This window comes from Leuresthes tenuis, unplaced genomic scaffold, assembly GCF_036924035.1.
Source record: "Leuresthes tenuis unplaced genomic scaffold, fLeuTen1.0.hap1 SCAF_6, whole genome shotgun sequence".
Taxonomy (NCBI): domain Eukaryota; kingdom Metazoa; phylum Chordata; class Actinopteri; order Atheriniformes; family Atherinopsidae; genus Leuresthes; species Leuresthes tenuis.
This window is the reverse complement of record NW_027325360.1, coordinates 21,598,979-21,612,051: the sequence shown is the minus strand read 5'-3', so window position 1 is coordinate 21,612,051 and position 13,073 is coordinate 21,598,979. Positions and strand designations below refer to the sequence as shown.

The window sequence follows — 13,073 nt, the reverse complement described above, 5'->3', positions numbered from 1 at the left end:
TCTTATGTTTTAGTATCTAACTGCCACAAATGATATTTTTGCAATGTACAAATCTTACTTTTTCAAATAGTCAATCAATTGATATGATAAAAATGACGATAATGTTGATTAAGTAATTAGCAGACTTTTTTCCCCTTGCAGTCCTTGTTTGAACATTGGTTTATAGAGTAGTTTGATTTAATAAACTTATTAACCTCAGAGAAAAGTACCCCATATGAGCAACACTTCTTAAAGCTAGCCTATAAAAAAGATAAACAAAACACGGAAGAATGGACTAAAAGTGAAGCCCGGGGTTTATGGAGGTGACACGCAACAGAGTAATTAGGACACAATCTTAGCCCAGTGAACAGAGAAAGTGAAGACACGCCTTGCTGGGACGTTAGCGCCAACTTTTAGTCCAATCCAGAGGAGAAGAGATGCGGAAAGGAAAGAGAAGATCAACATCACTGGGAGTAACTAAATCGCACAGCTGAATGCTAAACCTGCTAATTAACCAGCTGATATTTTGCCAAAATCTGATCCCTCACAAAATGCAACGCTCGTTTTTTAGCTACTTTATTAAAGAAACAAATAATGGTACTACCTGATTGAAACTCATTGAAAAAAAAAGTTTGTTTGCTTTCTGTTTTTTTTCCAAACTTGCAGCTGACAGATGTCCTTCAACATTTGGTTATGAGGATTAGAAATGGACTGAGATGTGATTTTAGAGGCCGATTGTATCGTTTCAATGTAGAAACATTATCCTCAAGTTAGAGTTCAGGGTCTGTACATACAAAAGACAACATGTGACAGCTGGTTGACAGTTGCATCCTGGGGTGTGTTGTTTTTCTAACCTTGACCAATTCAACACATAACCTGCAGCAAGATTTAGCCTAAAACAGGAATCAGCACAAATTAGCCTTGGCCAAACTGAAGACGAGGGATATTAAAGTATTTGAGGGTAAAACTGCCAGTCAATTATTTTTTACATTAGCTCTCTCATACAGTAATTAAGTAAGGGTTGTTGAGTACAAAAGGGGCACCCCTTGCAGAAGAGAAGGTTGGAGTAAGGTGGGTAAAAAGAAACGTTAAAATTAGCCAATTTGAACTGAGCTCTAAATTCAAGGTTGAAAAGGGAGCTGTTGTACTGTATCTCTGTGGTATTTTGACCAAAGTCACAGACATTTGATTAAAACCCCAGGAAAGTGTCTCAACTTGTTAAAAAAAAAAGCACAATATGTCACCTCTGAAAAGCAACAACTGACTAAAGCTCCAAGTTAGATATAGTGATGTAAAAGGTCAAATATTGCCTTCTCTGGTGTAGTGGAGTACAAGTAGATAGTGGCACAAAAGCAAGTACAGCAATATCTCAAATGTGTGCCTTAAGTAATATATTTAGTTACATTCAATCTCCGATTTAATGTATACAGAAGAGTAAAATAACACAAATCCTGAGTGCATTCAACTTACTTGCAGAAAGCTAACTACTACCGCCTGATGATCAAATCCCTCTAAATGGCTTCACCACTGACCCTACTGACCCGACAATTAGCTACACTTATTTTTTTCTTCTTCTTATAATTATTATTATGCTACAGGCACAACCTAGGGTTTGAGAGTAGTATGAACCAGCTGCTATAACTACATATAGCACTCTCGAGTAGAGTTTTTTAGGGGCAATTGGTAATTATTCTAAACACTAACCCAACTATAACTTTAAATGATAGCTAACAGATACTGTACTACCAGGTAGCTACACGACTTTCTCAAACATCTCCAACATAGTGTCTGCATTGCTGTCTGCAAAAAATGTTACATCTGCTTTACTCATACACCACCACCAGTAAATTGTATGTGGAAAGTTCATTAGCAGAGGTTTTATTTCATGAGCCGCGGAGTTGAACAAGCTAAAGCTAACAACAATTCTACTTTACGGTTTGTGTAGCTCTTCCAGGAACTAGCCGGAGCCCGGTAGACTAGCCAGTCTTTAATCATTTTGTGTAAATCGTTTCAAGTTATATTTACTTCTAAAACATTACATCAACAATGTCGTCAAAATACATACCAGCTCATTTTGAGTGAAATTTTATTCCGGTTTTACTGGGTGGGAGTATTATCTTCCGAAAACCATCGCTTTGAACCATTCCACAGTCGAGTGTTTAACAGGAAGTCACCGAAGCTGAGCCGCTCGTGCTTCCTCTGAGGAAGTTTTTATTTTGTTTAATAAAAGCATAAAAATGGTCACAATTATGAGCTAATATAACAATATCAGAATTATATGGGTGGCGTTTTTGTCGTTAAAAAATTGTAACAGATGTTATTGTCTTTGTTTGTCTATGTGTGAGTGTGTTGTGTGCGCGCAGAGGTGCGTACGCGCGCACGGGGAAACACCGGTAAACTGTAAGTTATATTTTTCTTTATTCAAGTACTTACATAGAAATAACAAAACAATTGCATTACAACAAACCGAAGTGCCAGGTAAACAGGGGAGCACATCTCCCCATCACAAGGATATAGTAAAATTCATTTCAATATTCAGCTCATCATAAAAGGACCTTATTATAAGGTAATAAAAACATGAAATAGGCTAAAGACATCCACAACATTTTCAACAAGACCCCTTGTTTTCTTTAACAAAAGAGCCAACAGAACAGTTATCCAAGTGTGTGTTTCCAGTTTTCTGTCTTGCATTGTTGTTAGGTTTGTCCCATTACACCCAATGTGACTTTTTTTTTCATGCATAATAAAGAAATGAGCACCACCCACAGCAACTGAGGGTAGCACTTTGGAACATTTCCGTGCACATGCAAACATGAGGCTATACTGGTAATGAAAGGAAACACAACACAACAGAAAACAGTGAGTATCGACTCAATCTAAACACCAGTGTCACTGTTGAAGACCACAAAATCCCTGAAGCCTCCCTGTAGTCCATAAGACGACATGAGTTGCCCATAATATCTACACTTTATTGATGTCTGTCTTCTTAAAGGAGATCCATGATTATTAATTGACATAAGTGGGCCAAAGCTAACACCTATGGCCTTGCCCAAGGTCAGTTTCACTCAGACTAAATCAAATAGTTACATACAAACATTAGCACAAGGCTGCCTTCAGCTACAAGCAAACGGAGGTCACATTTATGATTTGTTGCTCCGGTGGAGTTCTTGTTGTGTATTGTTTTTGATCAGCCAACCCTGCAACCCAGTTTGGCACAAAGATGGCTGCTAATGTTGGCTCAAATCCAACATGGAGCAGAAGAAGAGACAAATCCAAATTTCAGAACTTTCAGTCGCCTACTTTTGGCCAACAGAACATAAAGCACATAAATCATTTTTGGAGAGACATCACTAAGAGGGACTTGTTTCTGAGCTCAACAGGTCACTTATGTATATCTATAGCATTCACATCTTACACTGAGTAATGTTCAGAAGACCATGACGCTGCCTGTATTGTAGTTTAACACCCAAACTGCACTGAGAGGGAGGATGTTAGGGATTTACAAAGTCTAAAAAAAAGTCACAACACAAAAGTGACAGACACTGTGAGGCTGATGAAATATTGTGTTTGCAAACTTGTAATTACATGGCTTCATTTGGATGTGGAAATAGTTTGGTGTAAGTCTCCGCCTTACTTTGCATCACTCTTCAACACAAAGCAACACATACACGGATTTCTCTTAGAGGAGAGCAAAACTTTTGGTCAAATAGACTCTAAATGATCCAAAGTCACTTGTAAACATTCTAACATCAAATTATTATTACATTAAAGATACATATTTTGGTTCTCTTTTCAACTTTTATGCTAAAAAAGCTCTTTTCTGCTGACTCCAAAAGACGGTATCTGACAGGATGCTTGCACTCGAGGCAATTACTTACTACAAGATTTAAACTAACTTTTGAAACTTGGTTATTGTTAAGCTAAATATCTGAGATTAAATGTAATAAAATTGATGTCATTTTTCAATTGGGGAAAGTCAAATTTCTTTTTGGATATTGTTAACTTTTGGTAATTATTTCTGTTGCATGTTAGAGTTGCAGCAGAAAGGTTTAATTTGTCAGTGTCCAGCAATGGGATGGTAGACTGTATGTTTTCATGATGCAAACCAAATGATTTATAGTTAGATGTAGTGGGCTGTGTGAACTTTTAAACTTTTTAAAAAGGTGCAAGGAGGTCTGTTCATTTAACCATGTAGATGAGCTGAGAAAAGACTCTCTGAGGCCAGATTAATTGGAAAATAAGTGGATACTTGCCAGGAAGCTCAGCAGTGAAAACCGTGGCCTTCAAAGCTCATTATTGCATGCACTCTGTTCTCTGTGGCACTGTTTGTCTGAACCTTTCCTTCTGCCTTTTGCATTTGTCTTTTCACATCCTCTTTTTTGCCTGATATCCATGTCTGCACACTGGCACAGTGTTTTTTCACCAGCAAGTAACAATGTTTGTATAAATTCTCTGCCGCCGGAGAGCCCAGCATGTCATTGCAAACATGATGAATCAAATGGCAAGACGAAAGTTTTCTATGAAATGCGGAAATTGCAAAATAATCTAAGAAGTTGGAAAATTTTCTGTTTTACTGATGAATCCAGGATCTGTATGTTTTTTCAGCTTTGTTTTATGCTGGCCCTGGCAAAAGTACATTCAACATCTACATTTTTTTTTAGCACATATTCAAATTTTTTATTATTTTTCACTGGTGACCACTGACCAGTAGCGTAATTAATTCAACGTACTGCATTTAAATGTCATATTAGTCTCTCTGTGATGATGTTCAGTACGGGCTCCACAGACTCATCATAGTGTTAGAGAGGAGGGGGAGACATTGATTCGCTCTAAATCTAAGGCAAAACCATGATTGAAGCAAAACAAATTTTTAAGAAATGTGTTTTTTGCTGTGATTTTTTGACAGCATCAATATAGCATACTTAGATCCAAGTGAAGCCACTGGCAGAAGCGAGCCAATACAAAATCTTTGACTGGTTAATAAAACTGGTACAAAGATGGGTAAAGTAAGTGAAGAGTCATTAGTGAAAACTATTTGCATGCCCTGTAATGTATTATCTTTACGAGATATTCCAGTCATTTGGTGAACGTCTACAATGTCCAGTGTTTTCATACAGTTGGCAGAATGTGGTAATTGAAATAACCAATATTTCTTTAATGGAGATATACAAAATGAAAAAAGAAAAAAAAAAACTCATTCATTAAGAGAACACATTAGTGCTTCCTTGAACTGATTTCCACTTTAAAGCATACAGATAGAGTAAATGCTATTGTCTTATTGTTCTTTTTTTTTTAATCTTTTTTTAAAAAAAGTGGACGATGGAACACCACATCTGGCACGACTGCAGTGATCCAAAAATCTTTGCAAGGCCCTATGACAACAAAATATTTTGTATTATAACTACATTACTAAAAGCTTTGAGACACATCCTGCACAAGCATTCAGTCAATTGAAAGTTCTTGTTTATGCAGACATTTGTATTTACATAGTGTGCATGAAAGGATGCACATATATGCACAATTTAATACTGAATTATGGTGCATTTGATATTTGAGTACAAAAGTGAAACTTCTATTGTAGCTACCTGCATACATATTTGTGAACTGTACAAAAAAAACAACACCTTAGAGTAGTTTACAGCTCAGTCTCTGTATTAAAAAATATGTAAACATGGATTTAGCTTTTTTTTTTAGTTTTTTTGTAATCAATATTATCATGATGACTCTGTTACCATATACTGCTCATCTTTTGGTCACATAAACCAGGTGGTTTAATCTTTTTACACTGAGAAGCACAGAGAAAGGGCCTCATTCATCTTTATCTTAATTCAACTTTGCTTCTATGTACTGTTGTTATTTTTAACCCAGTGTTCTTTAATTAAGTTGTCCACTCTGTCTAACTGTGCTCTTAGTTAATTTGATTTACGTGTCGGTGGCATATGTTATGACTGTATTGCATATAATTGCAGAACTCATGAAAAAAGAAAAATGAACATTATCTGTGAGTTTTTTTTTTAGTTTTTTTTTAAAAAACATCTTAAATTATAACTGGTAAAACAACATAAAGCCACCATATAAAAAGGCAACAAAAACACAGAGTATCTCACAGTGACTAAAAATAAATAAGTATTGGCGAAGGCATCAGTTGCTGCAGGCATATTTGTACTCGTAACAGGACAAGACATTGGTTGGCTCTGTGTGACCTCGTCAGTCATTATCTAGATTTAACCAGATTTTGCAGGTTAATCTAAATCTGCTATGTGGTGAATCAATCTGATCTTTCCATTAACTGAAGAACCGTGCTAAGCTGATACTGCTGTTGGGTTTTGGCAAATGTCAGGCACAAATATAAGAACAAGGTTGGCTGCATCACCACAATACATTTGGCACATTCTCTTAAGAAAACAACATTCAAATAGAAAAAAAGAAAAAAAAAAGGACTAAACCTCGATAAAAACAACAACAAAAAAAAGACAGTCAAGTGCCACTATCAAGGTATTCATGACAGTACACAAATATAACCAATTGCACTTTTAAACAGCCTAATAAAATTAATGCATACATCTCAGACAACTAACCCTTTAATGTAGCTCCATTTGAATGTTGTGGGTTTCCACCCCTATCGTAGATTCTGGCTTCCTTCCACTTAACAAAATTTCTGTGAAATTTACAAAAGTGTATCCACCTCAAAACCTATAAACACACAGTGGCCTTTTTTTGACAGAATGTGCTTAAGTGCCCTTCTTTGTGTTGAAACTGTGTTACAGTAGCTGAGGCTCTGAATTGCTTGAAAGAAAAGGACAGCTGCCTTTCCACTCTTACTTAAACTGAAGGCATCCATCTCAAAACAGAAGGAACTGAACAGAGCAGGGGTGTAAAAGAGAAGTAAAGAGTCACCTATTTATCTCATAGAGGATGTGATTCCTTCTTCCTAAGTCTCTTTATGGTGTGTGGTGAGTGTCTAGTCCAAGTGCTCGTGGTGATGGTCACGATGTTCCCACCGTTGGCCCCCCACAGGAGCTGGGCGGCGAGCTGTGGCTCCCAGCTGCTCCACTGCTCTTGTCAGCTTGCTTCTTGTCTTTCTGTTTCAGATGAACCTTTGCATGTCTCTTTCGCTCATCACTTCTGGCAAACTTGCGTCCACAGAACTCACAGGAAAAGGGCTTCTCACCTGTGTGCGTGCGAATGTGCGTGGTCAGATGGTCACTCCGGCTGAAGGAGCGCATGCATATTCGGCACTGGAAGGGTTTGTGACCTGTGTGGATGCGAAGGTGGCGTGTGAGCTCGTCTGAGCGCGAGAAGCGCCTGTCACAGTTCTCTGCTGGACAGGCGTGTGGCCGTTCATGGACCGGAGTTTTGCTGGGACGGTTGGGGTACTTCCGAGGACGGATGGGTTTGAGGGTGAGAGTCTGAGGTGGGGGGTGGTGCTGAGGCGGATGCTGCTGCCCGCCGATGAAACCTGGGTGGATTTGTTGCTTGTCTTTGAACGCTCTGATGGTCTCCAGGGGTGTGATAGGTGGAGGGTTGACTCTGATGGGATCCATGGTCTGGAAGGGCTTGTGTTCCATCACACCAACTTCTCCCTGATGATGAAAAAGGTTGTAGTCGGGGATCATGGAGAAAAGGCTGCCATCCATGGGGGCTTTGGATGTAGAGTGATAGTCATTGCCAGGGTAGGCTAGAGCCGTGCTGGTGGCCGGGCTGTGATGGAAGGAGACCTGATCTTGGTACAGATCACCGCAAGTGGAATAGGCAGGCAGTGGTGGACCATATACCTGCTCCATGTCTGACGTCTGTCCGCCCATGCCGGCTGCGGAGGATGATGTCTGCGTGGTTACTGTGCCGGGTGATGGAGAGACACCTAGGATCCCTGCACTGACAAGACTGATAATATTGTTATCAGGGCACCAGCCAGAGGCACCAATGCCACCTGAGGGAGGAGTGTCAAAGGCAAACTTCCCTAAATAGGTGACAGTCTGCCCACTGCGGTTGGACTGGAAGCTGGATCCATACTGAATCTCTGAGGTTGCCTTCTCGCTTCCCATCCCCAGATCCATGATATTATCTAAATAAAAGCAAACAAAAAGACAGAGCATGGATAAGTCATCCACCCAACTGGCCACACATAATAATGAAATGCAATCATTTGAGAAGAAAATCTTGTGCAAGTGATAATGTGGCAAAAAGCTGTGAAAAAAGAGAAATCTATAAATTTAACCTTAACATGCCAAATAAACATTCCCTGGTTTGTCACAAAATGAAACTTTTGCGCATATTCCTGCAATAGATGACAAATTAAGAGCAATTAAAAACAAAAAGAGTCCCATACAGTTCATGAAGAAACGTGAGCTCTGTCAGACCTGGAAGTTAAGTGACTGAGTGTTGTCTCTGAGAGAGTGGTGTCTCTCTCTCTCGCAGATCCCACAAGCTCTCATAAATCAAGACCTAAACACCCCCTTTGATCCAGTCATTGTGTCTCTCAGGAGGACAGCCAAACTGAATGGCAAGATCTGATGTCTTAACAGCAGGGAGGATTATAAGGCAGACGCCACATCTTATCACGCTCAAGAATTCAAGATGCATTTTGCAACAAAGAACATGTGAAAGGAAATTTAAGTGTTTCGTATCATATTTCCATCTATTTTCCTTGCATGCATTGTGCACAAACAATCATACACAAATTAAACTTGTTCCAAAGATGAATTAAAAACTGATCAAATGCCAATACAACACTGGGGTAAAAATGTATGTGGTGGCCTCTGAAGGGTAATAGTCAGATATTTTCAAAAAATTCATTCTGTATCAGAAATTCGAAAAAGACACCGCTTTCCATTAACAGGGAATCATATACAGGGGTGTTTGTTTTCACTCCCAGCGATTACAACCTGCTGCAATTTGGCTGAAAGCAATCCATGCTGAATGAAACAGAAAAAAAAATGTATTTCACAATATCATTTGACACACACTCTGAGAAGCATTTTTGGCCTATTTTACTTTTGGATATGACATGAGGTGAATAAGCCCCCTTTGTTATTAATGGCCCATACTCTAAATCTTTAGTCTTATTCATTTTGAGTGTTGGGATTTTAAAATAGAAGGAGCCACTAAATAAAGACATTACTCTTTTGTTGTAGGTCAGCACTGTAACACATGTTCCACCTGTTAAATCAGAACATGAGTAATTTTCATTTTCCCAAAATAACATCCACACACACACTCACACACACACACAAGAAAACAACCAACCAAAATTAAAACAGCATTTATGTGAATTTAACAGTTCAAAAAGGGAACTTTACTGAGATTTGGCGCCATGAAAAAGGAAACACTCTCTTGTTCGCCTCCTTTTTTTCCAATTAAGTGGAGTTCAAATTCTTAAAAAAATCCTCTTTCTGTCGTCACACAAAATACATTTTGATACTGCGTATATAGAAAAATAAAAGGCTGATATGTTCATATGTGACAGGAACTTACTGTCACTTTAGTTTATTTGACATTACTAAAAAGTGTGGTATTTGTAACACCTGACGCTTGGAAAATTCAAGCACACATCTCCGGGATAAATCAGGGGCAGCCATTTGGTGGTAAATTCTAACAAAGTAACCAATTTGAATCTATGATCAAAAGGTCCTGAAATTAATTTGCTTGCGCATAAATCGTGGTCACTACATTATACGGTGGACTTCCCAAAGATTGTGTATTTTTTCCCCTGGATTGATCCATCACCTTAACAGGCAAAGCACTACACAAAGTGATTGATTTAAAGCCAATCTGAGACTCCGACCCGAACTAACAAATCGTGTACGTGCCGGACTTCGCAAATGAATCTGGACTGAGCAATATATCGATCAATATATCCGGCCTCGAGATTTATTAAACATAAGCCAGTCTACGGGCCTGACGTTTAAATGTGTTTCATAGGAGAAAGCGGCCGCACACGCCTACTTAAGTCCACTTGGACATGTTAATAGAGTTGTGAATGAAAGTCATTGTTTGACTTGTTGACCCGCGCTTCCAAGTGGATGTGAAATCAGAGGCATTGTGGTTTGAGCTCGTAGTTACAAAGCCTACATATTCAATTCAGTACCCGAATACGTTTTAAATGGACTTTGCGTAAAACAGTCTTCTTACAACCATTTGTGTATATTAAAAAAAAAAACGGCTTTAGAAGTTCAAATTCCCGACAGGCTACCTGAATGTAACATCTTGACCGATGTTTGTTAAAAATGTTTAAATAAGTGACCGGATGGCTTTTCCATGCTCTATTTGAAATGCTGACACCTCGGCATCTCGGGGTAGCTTATCTCAAACAATTAGAAAAAAGGAAGACAGAAAGTAAAAGAAAAAAAAACACGTAGATGTCCTTAACTACATACATTTAAACTGTTTACCTAATTTACAGAGACCACTGTTACACCTGACCCCGAAAAAGTGTTGCTTATTATAGGAGTCTGCCTTTACGCGCAACAGCCAGAGCGCAAACAGGTGCTTCAAGCCCGAAGACAACTGTTGCCGTCCTCGCACATCGTAGTTCGAACCTCTCTCATTAGAGCACACACACGCAAAAGTACATCAAAAATCTTACCTGCGTTCATTTGTGAATAGTGGTTAATAGATTCCGTACTGGTGAAAATATTCATAGACGTCGGGATGTCCTCTTCTGGGTAGAGACTGTCAGGGATCGTGTTAATTAAACTGCTCATGGTAAGAGGGATCTTGTCCGCTAGTTTCCCTGTCATAGCAGTTATATTCAGTCCGACATTTATGAAGGACAGCGCGCAGGTATCCAAGTAGTTACACACACACAAAAAAACACCGGGTGTTCTCAAAGAGGAAAACACAGGTGTTGATCGGGCGTGAAGAAAGGAGAGAGGTGCAGGGATGGATCCTGTTGCTGTAGCTATCCAAGTATCCCGCGGACGACGAGCAGTGCCGGTTATCTCCTCCTGTGGGCTCACAGGCTTTTGTTGTTATTAATCTGATCACTGTGGAAGCTGACAGGCTGCTTGTGGGGGAATTTGAAGTCTGTGAATCAATGAAGGAGGAGGTGGTGGTGTTGGTTGAACAAGAGCAGCTCTACTTGCTCTATTGGAGCTAGATAGGGGACTCCAGACTGCCCGTATTAAATAGTGGGATGGAACATTTGTGTGACGTAGATGACCATATATGGACATGGGTGCTGAGCGCCAGGTTCTCCGCGCGTCAGCCGGTGGAAACTACAGTGGAGGCAAAAGGCTCCGACAGAGAGATAACTATAAAGTTTACCAAACCGAGATGACACCTCCAGCTGCGTCCTTCTTCGATATGAGCGGTCGGTTCTCCTCTGTTCCCGTCCTTGTGAATATCACAGCATTGATTTAACAGCGTCTTATCTTTATTATTGCCATTCCTTGTCATACCTTCAATGGACTATCGGGTACACAGCGAGCTAGTTAAGCATCTGTGTGTGTGTGTGTGCGACTAAAACAAAGAGTGTGTTGTGACTATAGAGGCTGTCACTCATACAAAACACTTCTTTGTTTTATACAGTTATTATAAATTCAGCAGTCCACCCTTACTGACCAAATGATCACATCAATAAAAAAATGTTTAAAAAGTTTTGTTGGTTTTATTTCCAGGCCTCTTCTAATCCATAAAATCTCAGACAGGGTTTTGGATAGTACAAGTGTTCTAATTTGTATCTTTGTGAACTTTTTGCCATCCTCCATTGCAGAACACTAGTTCAAAACTACTTTCAAGTAGCATCATTGTCAAACAAAGGTAGTACTCTAATTGGTGGAGTAAATCGTTTGTAAATATTGCAAGGCTTTGCACAGGCTTGCTTTGACTTGGAGCCCAAGTGGCCGGTCTAGTGGAAACTCCAAATAAGGCAGTGTCCGGCCCCGCCCCTTCGCGTCTCTATTTGGGCATGTGAGTTCCGGGTGAAGTAGTAGTGGAAAAGTGATCGGAAGCCACAGACGTTTTAAGAGATGACAGTGGACAAAGCGTCATGGCTCGCTTTTTACCAACTTGTGAAAAAAAATAACTCATATTGGTTGCCTTATGTTACAAAAATATCCTACCACCCCAGCCCCCTGAAGTTTGGTTTCAGAAAGCTAAAAAAGCTACTGGGTCATCCACTGAATTCACCACAGGCATAATTATCTCAAAACTAATACTGCTTTCACTCCTCATCAGTAAATCTGGGACATTTAGTATAGTTTGTATGATGTTCATATATCTTCTTCTGTACTTGAAAAGGCCTTTGGAATAATCTTAGAAAATACTGAATGAAAAGGCAGTGCTTGCATATATTGCACAGACCTGAAAAATTAATAGTACCTCAATGAAGCAGAAGTGTAAACAGAGTGTGTGGGAGAATTAGTCTGAATCATGCTCGGTGTTTAGGGGGCTTACACAAACAGAGCAGCCAGGGATCCTGCGTGTCTCGTTACCACGGGCAAGTCCTCAACGTGCTCGTCTTTATGAGTGTCTGCCACAGCAGTAAAGCTGAGCAGAGTCCTCTCAGGCTGTCTGGTCTGGTACGTTCATCAGTAAAAAGAAGAAAAAAAAGAATTCACTTGATTCAAAATTTAACACGATATGCAAAAGACAGGTCTTCTATTTTAGCATTCTCATCCATCTCATACTGACTTGTTTCCTCGACATGTTTATGGATTCACATTTTCACAAATCCATGACTAAAGTTGAAATTGTCTGAAGTCTCGAGGTGAAGCTAAATGTTACATAATACAACCATGTAATGCCTTTCAAACACTACAGGTGAGATAATGATGCCTTTTGATGATTGTACATAAATGTGTACTTTATAATTAGGAAAGATGAGCTTGGTTTGACCCAAATAAAAAAATTCTTGATGGTGTAATGTGATGCAGAATAATGGCATGACCTATGACCCAGAGCTTACAGCAATCACCCTAAAAGCTTGTAAAATGAGAATTTATGGCATGGCTTAAACATCATGCCGCTTACTCATTCTGTTATTTCGTCCATCCTGAGAAGCTGCACAGGTTGATTAATACAGAGGGATATCCATGGAAAAGGTTTCCTCTTGTATCTATGGATGCAAACCAATGAGAGAATCCCCCAGTTGT

General features: G+C 39.4%; 2 protein-coding genes across 2 annotated transcripts in view; both read right to left on the bottom strand.

Annotated features, from left to right (window-relative positions):
* Positions 1–2,170, bottom strand: part of bin3 (bridging integrator 3) — a 29,430-nt gene extending 27,260 nt beyond the window's left edge. The window contains exon 1 of the mRNA XM_072388186.1: positions 2,045–2,170. Coding sequence (XP_072244287.1) covers positions 2,045–2,052 — 8 coding nt within the window. The 5' untranslated portion in view covers positions 2,053–2,170. The remainder of the gene's footprint in view (positions 1–2,044) is intronic.
* A 211-nt stretch (positions 2,171–2,381) lies between these two features.
* Positions 2,382–11,069, bottom strand: egr3 (early growth response 3). The gene is made up of 2 exons (XM_072388184.1): positions 10,565–11,069; positions 2,382–8,044 (listed from the first exon to the last, which is right to left on the bottom strand). Exons 1-2 carry the CDS (start codon positions 10,716–10,718, stop codon positions 6,966–6,968), a joined length of 1,233 nt encoding a protein of 410 aa, XP_072244285.1. The 5' UTR covers positions 10,719–11,069; the 3' UTR covers positions 2,382–6,965.
* Positions 11,070–13,073: the final 2,004 nt, after the last annotated feature.